Source organism: Saccopteryx leptura, chromosome 2, assembly GCF_036850995.1.
Source record: "Saccopteryx leptura isolate mSacLep1 chromosome 2, mSacLep1_pri_phased_curated, whole genome shotgun sequence".
Taxonomy (NCBI): Eukaryota; Metazoa; Chordata; class Mammalia; order Chiroptera; family Emballonuridae; genus Saccopteryx; species Saccopteryx leptura.
Genome location: NC_089504.1, coordinates 101,310,851 through 101,327,492, shown reverse-complemented (window position 1 = coordinate 101,327,492; position 16,642 = coordinate 101,310,851). Strand labels below are relative to the sequence as shown.

The following is a 16,642-nucleotide window of genomic DNA, read 5'->3' as shown; positions in this document are numbered from 1 at the left end:
TCCTCTTAAATGTGTCTTAACTGACGACAGCTGTTGCAGCAGAAACTCGAGGGCAAGAGCCCTGGGGCACTGCCTGCAGCTGGGACCCGTCTGACCCCTCTGTAGGCAGGGGGTCCCCCAAGGGGAAGTACTAGTCCTCCTTCCCATTCACAAAGGAGCAGCTTTTGTTTAAGAAGCCCAAGATACAAGAAGAAGAGAGACGCATCTTAAGAATGGACATTACGATTTGGGACGGAGAAGTGTTTTCAGTAAACGCATTCTGTGTGGCTTCAAACATCCTTTTCTGCAATAAAAGGCTCAGGGGAAAACCGCTAGGTCTGCAAATAGCTGACCTTGGTGCTGAGGACAGAGAGGAAAACCGTGCCAGATGTCACAGCGCCACAGCACCAAAGCCCCCATGACACAGCTATGAGACTGGTCGTTCCTGAAGGGAGTGTGGCGAGAACAAGCAACTTACCAGGGCAGGAAGAGGCATCCCCGCTCATGTCCTGGACCAGAGCCCTGCAAAGCAAGCGGCACAGAGTACGCACGTGCCTCCTGTGTGGGGCAGGTGGGGCCCCTGGGCGGCACGTCCCCCCGCTGGCTACCTGCCGGGGCCGTCGAGCTGGTGCAGGGCCACGCAGGCCGCCGTGGCCGGGCTCCAGGCGCAGTAGGGGTCCCGGGCCAGCACGCAGTCCTTGCAGGTGCCGTGCTTCCCACAGAAGGCCACGGGAGCCTGGACCACACCTGAATTGGAACCGGCATAGATGAACCTTCTGCCCTGTGGGTTTAAGCAGATGAGAATGGGTGAGCCCAGGGCAGCTGGCGACAGGTGCCAAGGGCATCTTCTCCAGCCCAGGGGAGAAGTGCTCTCTGGAGGAGGAGCCCCCCTTGCTCAGACCTGGAGAGAGGAGGGGTAGTATCCCAGACGAATCTTAGTGCAGCACCATAGTACAGCACGCAGAGCAGTGCACAGCTTTCGAGAAAAATCTGCACTCAGAGTGAGTGCGCAGGGCCTTGGCTGGGCCTCCATGCACATGTCCAGGCACCCGCCACCATCCCAGCCACCAGCAGAGTGCAGCCAGACACACCTGGCCGCAATACAGGCCAGAGGCTGCAGGGCACAACCTCAGAGCCCACGAGAAGGGGCGCTAGAGCACAGAACGTGGCGTCCTGTGTTTGAGCCCAGCATGGCCCACAGCGCAGAGGCGCAAATGAAGTTCGCCAGAGAGAGAAGTGACACGGCACCTGTTTGTCACGTGTCTGCGTGTTGGAGGGAGGAACACACAGAAGGGAACTCGACTGCAGTGCTCAGAAGCAGAGCCCAAGAAGGCAAGGGAGGCCACGGCGTGCAGGTGTCCTCCCACCTGTCCTAGGCAACAGAGCCGTGCCCTAGGGCAGGCGTCCCCAAACTACGGCCCGCGGGCCACATGCGGCCCCCTGAGGTCATTTATCTGGCCCCCCGCCGCACTTCCGGAAGGGGCACCTCTTTCATTGGTGGTCAGTGAGAGCACTGTATGTGGCAGCCCTCCAATGGTCTGAGGGACAGTGAACTGGCCCTCTGTGTAAAAAGTTTGGGGACCCCTGCCCTAGGGCAAGGGGCTCTGGTGGAGACAGGCAGACCGCTCACCCAGGACGCCAGGCTTCCTGCATGGCCAGCCTCAACTCCAGGAATGGCCGTGTGACCAAATCCTGAACACAGACTGACCCATGAAAACCAACACTGACCCTGCCCCCCTTTCCCAACTCCTGGATCAGCACCAGTGCCCCAGGAGCCTGGGGTTCATGACGGCAAGGCTAGCCTGGGCCCCAGTGACGTGGAGCAGAGCAGAGCTGCGTGCTCACCACATGTCTGCACTGGGCCCCACATCCGTTCTGAGGCGGATGCACAAACTTGGAGGTCTCCAGGATCATGGCTCTCCACCTGTGCGACATGGTGGCTGCCGGAAGGGCTTCAAGGTCTCCTAACAATGCCAGGTGGCTCAGTGTCTGCAGCTGAGGGAGGAGTGGGCCGGACTGGGCCTGGGCCCACAGCCAAGAGGAGACTCCCACCAGCAACCAGGTAGGGAAGGAGTGCTGAGGGCCTGGGAGGCTCCACCCAAACCTGGAGCGGGAGGACCCCCTGGGAGTGCAGACAGTCAAACCCAAACACTCAGCAACAGAGCAGAAGAGGACTATGAAGAGGCTCTCAATCCGGCTACAGGTGGGAGAGGCCAGATGATGGGTGGGCCTGAGGCCAAGGAGACCAGGACACAGGGCCCACCTCCTGTTTCCAGTGTGAATCGGGCACTGCCAAGGCCCCAGAGCCCATCAGCTCAGGGGCACAGCATGGGGGATGCCCATAGGAAATGACGTCCCTGGCCCTCGTCACAGGGTGGGGCGAGGCTAGGCCTCTCTTATATATGGTCTGCTGTCCCCACTGTACAGACCAGGAAACTGAGGAAGGACTGACCTGCCCAGACTTACACGTTCAGGCACCAGGGGGACAGGTTTTGAACCAGGCAACCTGGTGCCCAGGCTACACTCTGCTCTACAGAGCTCTCCAACTGGCACGCACTCCCGGGCCACTGTGGACGGACACGGGGAGACAGCCTCGGGCCTGTGGGGCAAACCCAGCCCTCCGCCGTTTCTATACAGCCCAACTGCTTGTAACTGGTTCTGCATTTTTAATTAGTTGAAGAAAAATCAAAGGAATAGTTGTGACATGAAATGAACATGTTGTGAGCTGTGAGCTCAGGTTCCCTAAAGACTTGCAGGAGTACATACAGATGGGCCCACCCGCTTGCAGACACTCTTGCCACAAGGCCAGGACCAGGGAGACTGTGAAGCCCTCAGAGCCTCACGACCCTGTCCCGTAACAGAAAAGATCTGCCCACCCTGAAGCAGGAGGTAACATCTCATCTGAGGGGAGCGAGGGCAACCCAGAGTAAGGCTTCCATGTTGATGAGTGAGCCTCAGGCATCGACAGCGGATCCCTGCCGGGGTCTCGCCCTCACCAAATTCAGGGCACAGGAAGCGTGTTCACCGCAGGCCAGCACGCACCCCCTCCTTCAACGCGTGGGCCCTAACAACTCAGTGAGGTTCTGCCAACCTTCAGGAGAAAGTTACATCTCTCCAGACCGCCTTCCCTCCATCCCAAACCCCTTGGAGCAAAGGTCTTTCTGAAGGAGCCCAAAGATGGGCTCCTTTGGGCTAGATGGTCAAAGAGGCCTTTCCAGCCCCCAGCCCAGTGGTCCCTGAGACTCGAGGCCACAAAGCGGCCACCCCCGCCCAGTCGCACGGTCCCTTTACCTTTTTGGAGGACAGCAGCAGGGTCTGAACTGGTTCCGAGTCCTGGAAGAGCTGCGTCTCCTCGATGATGTGGACGTCGTTCTCAAGGCTGATGGCTTTGTGCAGGGCACCCTGGTCTGCAAGGACAAGCACAGGTGCGTGACCCACCCCGGAGAGGACAGCCCTGCGCTGTCGGCCAGAGCTGCCCACAGGCACCTTCCTCCTCTGTCCACAGGCACCTTCCTCCTCTGCACTCCTTCCCTCCGCCAGAGACTCAGAGACAGACGGCACTTTTGCATTAGAAACAGGAAAGAAAAAACCATGGCAAAATGAACAATGGAAACTCAAGTGGCACTAGTGTTATTCCCTGTGTTTTACAAAAAATAACATTTCATTATTGATGCCAACACCCTTATCAGTGCAGCCAACACTGTGCCACCAGATAAACGTAAAATGGGTTTGGTTTCCACCAGCCCCCGGGGGTGCCATCCAGCAAGGTGGCCCCCGGCAGGCGAGGGCAGGACCCTGCCCGTTGCTCAGAGGCACGGCTGGAGAGCACTCGGGGTGACCTTGGCAGCCTCCAGCTGCTGCTGCGCCCGGTAACTGACGCCCATTCCAGAAACACTTGTTTCCTAATCCACAGGCTTCCCGGAAGTGGCGCCTCCCACCTCCCACAGCGGGTCAGAACAGGCAAGAGGGAGGTGCTGTCTGCAATCTCCCCTAACTCTCTGGTATGACCCAGACCTACCAGACCTGAATTTCCAGAACTGGGCCAGGACCTGCATGTCTAACCAGTGCCCCAGGGGGTCTGATGGTCACAGCGATCAGAAGAAGCGATTGGAAGACATCCAGGTGGCAAGACTTCTCTCAGAAATACAAACTGCTCAGGGCACCTGGGAGAGATGCTGGGTTTACCAAGGCTGTGACCAAGGCCCAGGACCCACCTGTGCTGATAAACATGACGTCGTAGATGGTCCCATCCAGCGCCTGGGTCCTGTCCACCACGATCTGTGTGTAGTTCACACCGCGTTTGATCAGCCGGGGCCTGTTGTCCATCGGGGCCACGGAGTCGTCCATCAGAGGGTGGTCCTTCACGAACTGCAGCGTCTTGTCCGGCAGGCTGAGCGAGCTGGAGAAGTTGGCCGCCCGCGCCTCGCGGTTGATGCACTGCAGGGAGCACACCATCACCATCAGGCGCACACGTGGACAGCCCCGCACTGCTCTGCTCCGAGCCGGTGCGCCCGGGAGATGGAAGTCTAGGGCAGGGGTCCCCAAACTTTTTACACAGGGGGCCAGTTCACTGTCCCTCAGACTGTTGGAGGGCCGGACTATAAAAAAAAACTATGAACAAATCCCTATGCACACTGCACATATCTTATTTTAAAGTAAAAAAACAAAACGGGAACAAATACAATATTTAAAATAAAGAACAAGTAAATTTAAATCAACAAACTGACCAGTATTTCAATGGGAACTATGCTCCTCTCACTGACCACCAATGAAAGAGGTGCCCCTTCCGGAAGTGCGGCGGGGGCCGGATAAATGGCCTCAGGGGGCCACATGTGGCCCACGGGCCGTAGTTTGGGGACCCCTGGTCTAGGGGCTCCACCGTGCATCTCTTGAAAAGGGGGTAAAAGCAAGATGGCCGCAGGAATCTGAAGACAGTTACAAAACATGTAGGAAGAAATGCAACTGTATCCATAAGATGTAATTATGTTTCACGATATATAGTCAGTGAGGCAACTTTTACCTATTTATAAAGGAAAAAAGTATCAAGCTTTTGAAACAAAAATAAATACTTATTATCGCCTAGCTCTTCCATAAGAAGAGAAGACTGGTAAAGAAAAGAAATCGCTGAAAGATGGTTCAATGCTAACTAGCAAAAAAGGCCAAGAGCATGAAGTATTCTTTTTTCTGTCCCAGTCCTTGACATGCACAACCTAAAACTTCTGCACCATGCGAATGTGTTTTACTTAGTAACGTGCACAGAAGAAATAACTGGTGTAGGGGAAGAGATGGTCCCAGAGGTAAGCCAGGCACTGGGCATTCCCCCAGGTCACAGCCCCACTCCTGGGCCATGCACACAGCCTGACAGAGCAGTCCCAGAATGGACACGGCCAAACTGACCAAGAAACTGGTTTCTCATAAAATTCACTAAACTTTGAAGAGACAAAGTGTGACTCTTAACAAATGCGGAGCCCTAGTTCATTTCTCTGCCAGGAAATCGCGTTTCTCCACAAGACACAGAAAATGAAACAGATGAACATTAGGCAAGGTTAATTCCGCAGGCTGCCCATGCCGCAGAGAGGCTCCTGTTGGGGCGGCACGGGGGAAGAGCGGTGACACAGCCCGCCAAGGAGAGGGACACAGGGAAGGGTGGAGTGCCTGTGGGGCTGGGGGGGGGATGCCCGCCCCCTGCCGAGACAGACATAAACCCGGGCGTGGCGCAGCAAGTGCTGCGCAGCAGAACTTCCCGCAGCCCAGGCCCTTCGCACTCACCGCCCCGGGCCTGGGCGTGGGCACGGCCCCGTTGTAGCGCACCCACTTGGTGTGCGACTGCTCCACGGTGGCGCTCTGCATGTACTTCCCTCGGGAGAAGACCGCCTCGACTGTGGACAGGTTGTAGGCGCACACGGCCGACAGCCCCACGTTGTTCCTGGGGAGGGAGGGAGGGGCCGCGTGACTGCCTGGAGGGCAGGAGCGTGGGGGAAGCCCGACGCCCTGCCTGGCACTCACAGCTGCGGGGCGAAGACCCCGTAGAACAGGGGCTCCTTCAGGCGCGGGGCCCTGAGGACGAAGACGGCCCGCAGCACGTTGAAGACGAGGTTGCTGTCGGGCTTGGCGCAGATCAGTCTGGCCTTCAGGAAGGAGGTCCACTTCTTCTGGAGGGTCCGCAGGCCGCCCTGGTCCCCCTGAAATGCAAAGAGCGGGGTGCTAGGACGAGGGCAGCCTCCCCGTGCGTGGGCGACAAACAAAGCCCTTGGGCCCATAGTAGCTCTGGCGGAACGAAGCCATAGCTGGAAAAGACAGCGGCCACAGACAGCTGCGTGACCCCCACGCCCCCTCCACGCGGCCTGGACTGCCGATGAACACAAAACCACACCAACAGCATCCATGGCAGCCACAGGGACTTCTCAAATCTGCCCACATTCAGATTCCTAGGGTCGTCCCTGCACTTTCATGGTTCTGGCCCTTGAGCCTGTGCACTCCCAAGCTCATGACCCGTCTGGGAGTGACCCATGGAGCCAGCAGCTGGTGGCTGCACTGGCTCCCCAGTCTGTTTCAGGCCAATGTTTGTAGCTCTGGTCTTCCCCAAAAGATGTCCTTCATGGGAGAACAGACAGGAAGGGAGAGAGAGGAGAGGCATCAACTTGTAGTTGCAGGACCTTAGTTGTTCACTGATTGCTTCTCATATGTGCCCTGACTGGGGGGCTCCAGCAGAGCAAGTGACCCCATGCTCAAGCCAGCGACTTCAGGGTTTCAAACTTGGGTCCTGAGTGTCCCAAGTTGACGCTCTATCCACTGCGCCACCCCCCCGTTTTCTGCTGAAGTGCTCTGGACCAGCCAGGTTCTCTGGAAACACTTGTTAGTGACAATCATAAGCCACAGCTGTCGTGACTGGTCTGAAGAGAAACACAGAAGCTCAGAAATACGGGTGCAGAAGGATGGAAGGCTGCAGCATCCTCACCTGTTTAGGACACAATGAAAATGGATACCTCCCTTTCTATAGCGGAATGGCAAAATCCCAATCCCAACAGAATTTGGTTAATATGGTAAATGAAGAGTAACTTTCTGTAACCCAAGCGAGGTCTCAGGAAGCTGCATCCAAAGCAGACCCCCTGGCTGCAGAGACCCCCGCCCTAGAGCTGCCCACACCCAGCCACAGGGAACCCCAAAGGGACGTTGCCAACAATGCAGAGCCCTTGGGCTGCGTCTCCTTCAAGCTGTTTGCAGACAAAGTTCCTAAGACAGCAGACGACTGACTTCCGTGCTCTGGGCATTGGGGAGAAAGGACTTGGTTATGCAGTTCCTGGTTTCTCAGAATTCTCTTTCGGGATCGATATGCCAGGGTGGTGACTTCACACGCCTAACGGCATAGGCGGCAAGTCCGTTCATGGGGAGAAATTTGATGATGAGAATTCCATCCAGAAGCATACGAGTCCTGGTATCTTGTCCGTGGCAAACTCCGGACCCAACACAAACGTCTCTCAGTTTGTCATTCGCACTGCCAAGACTGAGTAGTTGAATGGCAAGCACACGTCTGCGGCCAGGTAAGAGACGGCATGGATATTGTGGCAGCCACGGAACACTTAGGGTCCAGGAACGGCAAGCGACCAGCAAGGAGATCCCCACTATATGGACTGTGGCCAGCTCTGATAAATCTCGCCTGTGTTTTATCTTAACCACCAGCCCATTCCTTCAGCAGCTCAGGGGAGACCCCTTCACCCCTCTGCTCCGAATGTTCTATAACCTCTGTGCTCTCGCTGCAGTCCTTGGGGTCCCACACTTTCCTGACCTCTTTCAATTCTGACTACAGAGTTAAATTTTGATTATGAAATAAACATTGAACAAACAAACAAAAAAGCAGACCCTCTGAGGACGGAAAGCCCGCGACCTCTCACTCAGGGTTGCCAAGCTGCTTCCTGATGCCTGAGGAGGGGAGGGAGCACCGTCCACGATGGTCTCTGTGCGCTGGGCAGCCACAAGGTCGGTAAATCGACCTTTCCGGGAGGAGTGGGGCCTGGGCAAGGCGGCTTGTCCTCAGACGTGCTGTTCCCACCGGTGGAACCCAACAGAAACGGGGAAACGGCCTCACCTTGCACACCCTCGCGACGCGGGGAATCGTCAGCTTGAAGACAAACTCGTACTCCACAGACACCTCCGTGAAGAAGAAGTAGACCCTGTCGTCCTCGCCCTCGCTGCCCTCTGGCTTCCCTCGAATCACATCGGCATAGACGAAGTTGGGCTCTGCAGGGAGGAGACACGGGTTATCCCCATAGCTAGTGAGGAGCCGGGGTACCCCACCCCCACACACAGGGAGCAACCCAGGCACGACCCTGAACATGCCGAGGGGCTCGGGCGCCTCCTGGCACATGCCAAGGGGCCCTGCAGACAGTGAAGGGAGTGCGTGCCAGCCCCCAAACAGACTCCAGCATCCAGGAGTGACAATGGTGCCCATCTTGCCCTCAGCCTGAAGAGGTGCCCTGGATGTAGTTCTGAATCACACCCTTCTGATCTTCCCCAAGAACTCGAGGCAGGGCTGCCCGTCTGGGCATCCAGGAGAGCCTGAGCCCCAGTCCCCAGAGACCTGCCAGTAGATGTGCACTTGCTGGTTCAAAACCATGTGCCTCACACACACTCCTGACCACCAGCTCCAGCCACCCAGCCACTGCGCACAGAGGAGGAACCCGCTGCCCCACAGACCAGCTGACCCTAAGAGTCCAGGAGGCTTCAAAGCCCCAGGCCCTGCTGGCTGGTGCCCCTGAGAGAAGCCTCATGTGACTGGCCTCCAGCCACGTGCACCACATGTGGACACGTGGTAACGAGGTGACATCATCCACCGGCCTGATCGGCCTGAGCTCCCACTGACCCTCAGGTCCTCGCTCCCTCAGAGCCTCCCAGACCCGTTTCCCAGGAGAGGTGACAGGGCTTTCAACGGCAACCTCGCTGTGGAAGGGGACGAGGGAGCTCCAGGAAGCCGGCAGTCAGCCCCGAGCTGCCCGAGAAGCGTCCGGTCCGCTCCTGGGTGCCTGCCTGAGGTTGAGCCAGCAGAAGGTTCTAGAAACACAGCACCCTGGGGCTCTCCTGGTGAGTCTGCCCGAGGAGAAACGCAGCCTCGGTGACACCACCTGCGTCTTACCGTTGAGCCACGGAATCGCGTACTCAGTTCTCAGAGGACTGTGGGAGGAGTTTCGGGAGATGATGGGCTCGCTTCCCAGGAAGTTATAGGACGTCCCAGAATAAAGTTCTCCGTCTTCAGGGCCCGGGAGGAGGGAGGAGAAGGGGGTCAGCTCCACGCTAGTGACAGACGCGCAACACCTTCCTTCCCTTTTACACTCAACATGAAGCCGCTCGGGACACAGAGGGGCCACCACCTGCTACTGGGACATATTTCTGTTTCGTTTCTCTGACATGAATGATCTCATGTTCCCTGTTAGACCGCTGTATGAGAGTCAGGGACAGTACCTGACGGGGCAAGTAATTCCCGCCTCAGAAAAGTAACACATGGAGGTGGGTGCACGGCTCTGGGCCCGCTCACCTCAGTGAGCAAGACCACCCCTGGCTCACCACGAACCTGCCCTCAGATGGGAGTGTGGACTCCACCCACATGACCAAGCAACCCAAGGTGATCTCCACTCATGATGCATATAAATCATCTCTCCCCACACGTCCAACCTGTGGACCGCAGTGGGGCTGACTGTCCTTCTGAAAAGTAAATTCAAAAGCCCGGGCCAGAGGGTCTAAGGCGAGGCACAGGTGACTGAGGGAGGGCAGCAGGGGGGACTACGCAGAGGGGGAGGCACCGAGCATCCTCTGCAGGAGCTGCCCACAGCAGCACAGCCCTGCCAGGGACAGAACCCCAGAGCGCGACTCACCGACCATGACAGACGTGTAGCTTTGTGCCGGGTCGAAGGGACATCGCCCTTTGCCATCTTCGTTTCTCCCCAGAAACTGGAAGGACGTTAGGTTCTACGATTGAATGAAAAGGAAGTGTCATCAATAACGCGTCTTTGTTGTCTCATTAACTTTAGACCCGCTGTTCAGAGGGCACGGAGGGAAGAGCGTGTGTGTGCCGGCGGGCGGCCCAGGTCCCGCGCCCCGGTCGCCTGGCTCTGAACCCCTCCAGAGCTAGACAAGATCGTGCACCTCAGTTGACTCATCTGTGAGATGGAGATGGCCATGCTGTGGCTCCAGGGTCCTTCCCACCCGCCCGGCCTGAGTCACAGCCAGGTCCCCTCACAAAACATACAATGTGACAACGAGAAGGAGGCACAATGCGGATCACACACGGCACATCGGTGCTTCTTCCGGTCAACGGCGCATGGCCAGCTCCACGCCAGGGGCATGCTCCCCTGAGTCCCGTCCATGCCCTGCCTTCGGTCGTGATGGTTTACAGACGGGACAAGGCCCTGAAAGGGCAGAGCGTGGGCCGTGGCCTTCCAGGGCCTGAGCTGCCCTCCTCCCACGGCTGGACATTAGAACAGCCTCTGTAGTGCAGAGCGGAGACCCTCTGAGGTGCGAGATCCCACTCTACTTTAGCGTCGACCACAGAGGGGCCCCGGCCTTACCAGGTGGTCGCAGGCCGGCTGGAAGGCATTGGTCCCGCACACGTACAAGGTGGCGTTACTCAGCGGCTGGAGCACTCGGATGTAGTTGAGGCATTCGGTCTGCAAGGAAGAGCAACCCACGTCAGCCACTCTCAGCTCCCGCTGGGCGCTGTCCACAGCCACCCTGGTCACGCCGCTCACCTCACAGCTCGGAGCCAGCAAAGTACCTACAGACATCGCCTCCCCGTTGAGCAGCCGTGACTGCCCTGACCGTGCCCTCTCACCGCGGCCGTGAGGTCATCGCCCAGCCCTGCCCTGCCTGCCCCTGGGCAGACCTCGATCGGCGGCTGGACCAAGCGCTTTGGTCTCCTCAGTGTCCACAGGCTGGTGGTCAGGTGCCAAATGGGTTCCACTGCAGTCACTAATTTATACCCCGGAGAGATGCGCTGGCCCTAACAGCCATTAGGCTGACCTCAAGTCCTGCCCGCCCACCGCAGGAAAAACGTCTGCACTCACAGGACGCACAAGCCACGCATTGTTGCCAGGCCTGTGGAGGTGCGGGGCTCCCTCAGCCCTCCTCTCCTGGGGACCCCGCCCTCCCTGCCCCCCTGCATGGCACCGCGAGCAGAACTCGGGATCTGCTGTGCCTGGCCCGCCCTAACGGGGGCTCCGAGCTGGCTCTACATCAGAAAGGCCCGCAGGAAACCCAGATGCCACTTAAAGACCCACTCGCTATTTTAGGCTGAAATGGACTTTGATTACATGTGCTATTGTCTGAAATTATCACCACTCAGGGAACGGTTTTGTTTTTTTTCTTCTTTTACTATGATTGTTTTCAATCTGGTGGAAAGTAATTAGTGCTCCCCGGCAAGAGCTGGACAGAACCCCTGTCCACTACACAGCTTCAAGTTGGGCCGAGCAGAGCTCTGGTCTAATTTAGCTTGAAGACAACTCCCCATGACATCTGTTATTACGCCGAGATGCCTGCAATTTCCAGCATTTCCTAAAGTTACTTTGGATTTAGTGGCTTTAGTGAAAGTGTTTAACATTTTGCTTAAAAAGTTTAGCAAAAAATTCGTTTCCTTTTCTTTAAAGCTTTAATTGTTTTGAAAATAGCCAACAACTGCTAAGATTTACTGTAACTTAACTGTCTTGACCAAAACTACCAAGGAGGGTGGGGGCTCTGAGACCCCAGGCCTGCGCAGTGGGCGAGGGAATGACCCCGCGTTCCAGCAGCCTACCTCTGCACATGGCTCCCACGCTGACACTGACACAGCCCGGTGCGCCCCGCATGGCCACCACACTGAGGTGTGGACCCTGCACTTCACTCCGCGAGCCAGCAGGCACCAGAAACCATTCTCCATAGTCAGAGTTTTAAGCCATCAGATTAAGTTCAGTTAACATTTTGCAGAGCGTTTCTCCAACGCCGACCACGTTGGATTCCTACTCTGAGAGACCCAATCCCACCATCCAGGAACAGAGGGCCGGGGAGCTGTGAGTGACCTGAACAGAATGTCCGAGATGCGTCCCCAAGTAGTGGTGTCAGAGGGTTTATTAAAGCGCCTGGGTATCTCCCTGGGGGTCGCGTTGCAGTCTGCAAAAGAAACAACCTACCTGTTTTGATTTCCCCTTTTCCGCGCATCTTGCTTTTTTATCTTCTGAGACCTTCCAATACGCCTGTGAGGAAAGGAAGTCCATTTCACCACACAGTCCCCATCTGGACGGAGGCGCCAGTAGGAGAACACAGTTTACAGAGCGCAGCACGGCGCTGCGAGCAGGTGTCCTCCCAGACCATGAACCTGAGGCTGCAAAGCCAGGCTGAGGGGAGACACTGAGGCCGGGCAAGTCTCAGACCAAGACCCTCGTCTCCAAGTCAGAGCAGGGCCCAAAGGGCCCTCCCCCATCCCTGGGAGTCACTGCAAACAGCAGCAGCACCTGAACTATTGCAAGTGGGGAGGGCTGCATTTATCAAAAAACCAAACTGGAAGTACTTTCAAACATCGAAGTGGGGTTTTCCACCCATTCACAAGCGACTGCAGAGCATAGTGCAGAAGCCCTGACCTGGATTCCCACCGTCAGCAGACAGGCAGGGCTGTGAGTCTGCAGGCTTAAGTGACAGTGGCCGTCGGGAGGGCTCAGCAAACACTGCCTGGTTGAGCATCTTCCACCGAGACCTGTGCTCCCGCCTCTCTCACCAGGTGGAAAAAGGCAAGCAGGGCCATCAGGCCAGTAGAACCTTCGCCCTCGAGGATGGAAAACAACAGGCCACATGCCCAAGGGCTCCCATGCCCCTGACTTTCCTGAGCTGTCCCGTCGGCTCACGTGCTATTCCATGACTAAAGCCAACTATATCCATTTTCCACCCAGAGAGTCAAAGAGCCGCTGTCCAGCCCCACAGGTCAGGACATGCATGAGCCTCTCAGTGGCGGGGACATGAGTCCTCACCGGTGTGCCCTCCACACGGACCTGGCTTCCAGTCCAGGTTCAGACAGCAGGTGCAGCAATAGGACATCGTGTTTCCAGAGACACGGAAGTCCCCATCAGGATACACGACACAGAATCAAGTCCCCGTTCAAACAAGAAGCCCCTTCAGAAATTGAAAGGCAGATGGTTTCCTCAGCATCTACATGCAATGCACCAAGACGGAGCCCGTGAACCGGACAGGCCCCTGATCACATTCACGGGGTTTTCACCAAAGCCTGGCCACGGCTTTCCGTTTTCACGGCTTTCACGCTAAGGAGGCCCCGAGCCTCCCCCTCACTCCGAGGGGCTGCCATGATGTCATCAACAAAAGCGATGACCAGCTCTGCCCGAGTTCCACAAGGTCACACATGCACCTCATTTTCAAAGGGTCATGACCAGAGCTCACATGTGTGCCAAACAGAAGTTGGTACCATGCTAGCTCCGGAGATGAAGACAAAGCAAAACAGAACATAACACATCTGTGCAGGAGACAGACACGATGAGCCGCAACCATCTTCATGTCAGAGACGGAAAACTACGCTGATCCCTGAGGGCTCAGAAGCCAGGGAGACGATGCCCCGGCTCAGGGAGGGGACACTCTGGGCATCAGGCGAGAGCCTGAATGCAAATGGGTCCTGGGGCTTCAGACATGTTTAAATCCACAACCTGTGGACATACTAAAAAAACTAAACAATCAAAAAAACCTCACCGCCTCCATTTGGAAAGACATGACTAACTGCTGACAAGCACTTCCCCTTTAAAGGTGGTTTCCAGAGTACAAATGGAGAAGGAAAAATCTGGCAAGTCCTGTTTCACAATCGCCCATGTTACACATGGCTCCAGACCACCATGGTCAGGGGCGGAGGACACCAGGAGCCAGGACAACGAGGCGGGGCCAACTGGACCGCAGTGTGGCTCTCCCAGCAAGGGGACCCCGGCAGCTCCTAAGAATGGCGACTCAAGGACAGAGTGCCGGGCTACGTGGCTGGCCTGATCGCCACCAAGACTCAAACTGAACAGTCCAACGCCACTTACGAGAGTCTGTGACATCTGAACACTGATGATTTGACGACGTTAATCTTTTGGATGTGATCCTGGTATTTGAGTGATTTTGAGAAAAAGAAGTCACTTCCTTTAGAAGATGCCCAGGGAAGCCCTTAGAAGACGAGGATCATGTGTTGGGGTTCGGCTTCAAAGCCACATGGAGGGAGCAGAGGGTAGGGGTGTGGGAGGGAGATGAGGGACCCGTCCCTGCCCGCAGGAGCTGTGATGGGCAGAGGGTCCATCATGTCACCCTCTCTAATCCTGTGTACCCTTGAGATTGTCCATAACAGTAACATCAAAAATCCTAGCTGGAAAGAGGGTGGTCCTGGGTGGGGCTGTGAGGGGACGCCTGGGTGGGGCCGTGTGGACAGAGCAGGAAGGAATGGATGACAGGACTCCTGGCCCACTGGGAAGAGGGGGCTGCTGCTCAGACACAGGATATGGATGAGGCCTGCCACAAGGTGCACATGGCCAAGAAAAGGCCTGGCGCCCAGGGAGGAGCCCAGGAGGCCGATTTGAGAAGAGCACTGTGGGGAGTTGGGGGAGGCCAGCCATACCTCGTGCTGCTTCTGGGAGATGTCAAGTGCGTTCACAGCAAACACAGCTTCCCGGGCGCCCACGTACAGGGTGTCATTGTCCTCACTGAGCAGCAAGGCTGAGTAGTTGAAGATGTCCGGCTGGTGGAACTGCACCAGGTGTACCTCTGGGGAGAGACGGGCGGGCATTAGGCGTTTCTGAGGCTGGACACGCCCGAATGACTGCTCTGCTGTCAGGGCACACCATGCTGCTGGGGTTGTGGAACAGGTCCGAGGCCACAGTGGCCACCCCCCCACCGGGGCCAGAGCTCAGACACGTCTGGGTGGAACAGACCCACCAAGGCAGCCACCAAGTGCATGCGAGGCCCAGAGCCACTGTGCTTGGTCAGTGCTGTGGTCTGATGTCCTTTTCTGCTCTCTTTATCCCAGAGTTCCTACTCTGCACTCCATGTGGCCTCCCGTCAGCATGACCCCTGGCCATGTGACCTTGTGACTCCCGGGGATTGCCAGCCAGACACTTCAAGCTGCTGACCGTGGCAACTCCCTGCATCTCCCACCAAACTCCTGTCTACGTGTGTTGAACCATCCATAGGTTAGTCTATAAAGAATTGAACTATTTAGGATTTTCTTCTTCAGGAAGAAAAAAGAAAGATTTATCTTTCATAAAATCGATTTCAATGACTATATCCCTAATCCCAAGCATTTTTCAGGGATAACCAACACAAACTTAGAAAACAGAAAAAGGAGTGTTTTTCCTCACTAGGTAGTTAGTTGATTGGTCAACAGCTCTTTAGGGACAGAGGACTATAATGGTCAGCTCTTAGGGGTCAAATAAATGTATCAGCACTGTTTCCTAAGGAGCTGTTTCTTCTTTCTTAACCCTCCCAGCATCCACATGAGTGTTTTGAACTTGGCTCTCGGTTTACAACCAAGCTCTGGTTCCACTCAGGGGTTAGGAGTTGATGCCTCCAGCTCTTCTAAGTCCCAGCGCTGGAGACCGAGGCACAGGGGTGAGGGCTCTCCTAGCACGCCCCCTGCCCAGAGCTCTGCGCTGTGGCCCAGCCCTGCACGCTTATTTTGCTCACGGCCACTGAACCTCGAAGGCTGGGTTCCCAGTCCCGGGACACAGCTCCCGAGAGAGGCAATAAATACGAAAGAAACTAATAAACAGCAAAGGGGAAGGAGCGGCCACAGCTCAGCTGCCCATCATCGATGTCCTTAGAACAGGACACTGTGCGTGTGGTTGATGCCCGGGCAGTGGGCACCAACATCATGAGGCAGGGAGCTGGGCTTCCTTGCAGCAGACCCTGATTTAGAAACCAGACCAGCGGACCCTAACCAAGCCCTGCGAGTGTTCGTTCCTGTTACCGAAGCATCTCCCGCTATATGGTGCAGCCCGCACCAGCCCACACAAGTGCTGAGCACAGAGCCCACGGCCAACAGCACACGGGCACCTCAGCATGACGAGCAAATGCCCTCCACACCTGGCACACTCCGCCCTCACCTCTGTGCTCCCAGGTGATCCTTGGCATGGGTGCAAATGCCACCGCTGCCCCGAACACCACGGTGAGGGCACTGAGCAGCCCTCCAGCACGGGCGCACATCCTCGTCAGCAGGGGCTTCCTACGAGCAGGGGAGGCCACGGTGAGAGTCCAGGGGGAATCCGTTCAGAGCTCCAGGGCTGCGACCCACCACACTGCCTGGAGCTGATGGGCACCGGGAGCCCCAAGAGCCTGCATTTCCTAGCTCGCTGCGTGGGGTCAGCTGGCTTCCGCCACTGTCAATGCCACAGGCCTCTCAGTTCTATTCCTCAACGGCGCGTTTCTTTCTGATGTTCCGAGAAATTCTGGAAGAGAGAGGAAAGGAAGGGGTTACCAGTCAGGACGTGTGGTAACAGCCCTGCCCTCTGTTTGCTCAACATCCTCCCCCTCTGCTCCCCCCGCAGCCCCCCCCCCAAGACTCTGTCTGCTGAGACGCAGGGGCTGGACACAGGCAGCTCTGAGGGGCAGACCAGAGCTGCAAGGGTCAGTGCTTCCCACCAAGGCCACTGGGTAAGCAGGACAGACAGGGGACCAGACCGGG

General features: G+C 56.8%; 1 protein-coding gene across 4 annotated transcripts in view; it reads right to left on the bottom strand.

Annotated features, from left to right (window-relative positions):
- SEMA4D (semaphorin 4D) overlaps nucleotides 1-16,199 on the bottom strand; it is a 31,288-nt gene extending 15,089 nt beyond the window's left edge. For all 4 annotated transcript variants that reach the window (XR_010749231.1, XM_066368448.1, XM_066368449.1 and 1 more), the window contains exons 1-13: nucleotides 16,065-16,199; nucleotides 14,582-14,727; nucleotides 12,132-12,194; nucleotides 10,539-10,637; nucleotides 9,846-9,939; nucleotides 9,110-9,223; nucleotides 8,066-8,217; nucleotides 5,986-6,161; nucleotides 5,749-5,905; nucleotides 4,194-4,416; nucleotides 3,271-3,386; nucleotides 588-760; nucleotides 458-501 (exon numbers count right to left, since the gene is read on the bottom strand). Coding sequence is in view for 3 of the 4 variants with exons in the window: in XM_066368448.1 (XP_066224545.1) it covers nucleotides 458-501; nucleotides 588-760; nucleotides 3,271-3,386; nucleotides 4,194-4,416; nucleotides 5,749-5,905; nucleotides 5,986-6,161; nucleotides 8,066-8,217; nucleotides 9,110-9,223; nucleotides 9,846-9,939; nucleotides 10,539-10,637; nucleotides 12,132-12,194; nucleotides 14,582-14,727; nucleotides 16,065-16,164 (1,657 nt within the window). In the remaining variant the exon portion in view is untranslated. The remainder of the gene's footprint in view (nucleotides 1-457; nucleotides 502-587; nucleotides 761-3,270; nucleotides 3,387-4,193; nucleotides 4,417-5,748; nucleotides 5,906-5,985; nucleotides 6,162-8,065; nucleotides 8,218-9,109; nucleotides 9,224-9,845; nucleotides 9,940-10,538; nucleotides 10,638-12,131; nucleotides 12,195-14,581; nucleotides 14,728-16,064) is intronic.
- Between the last annotated feature and the right edge of the window lie 443 nt (nucleotides 16,200-16,642).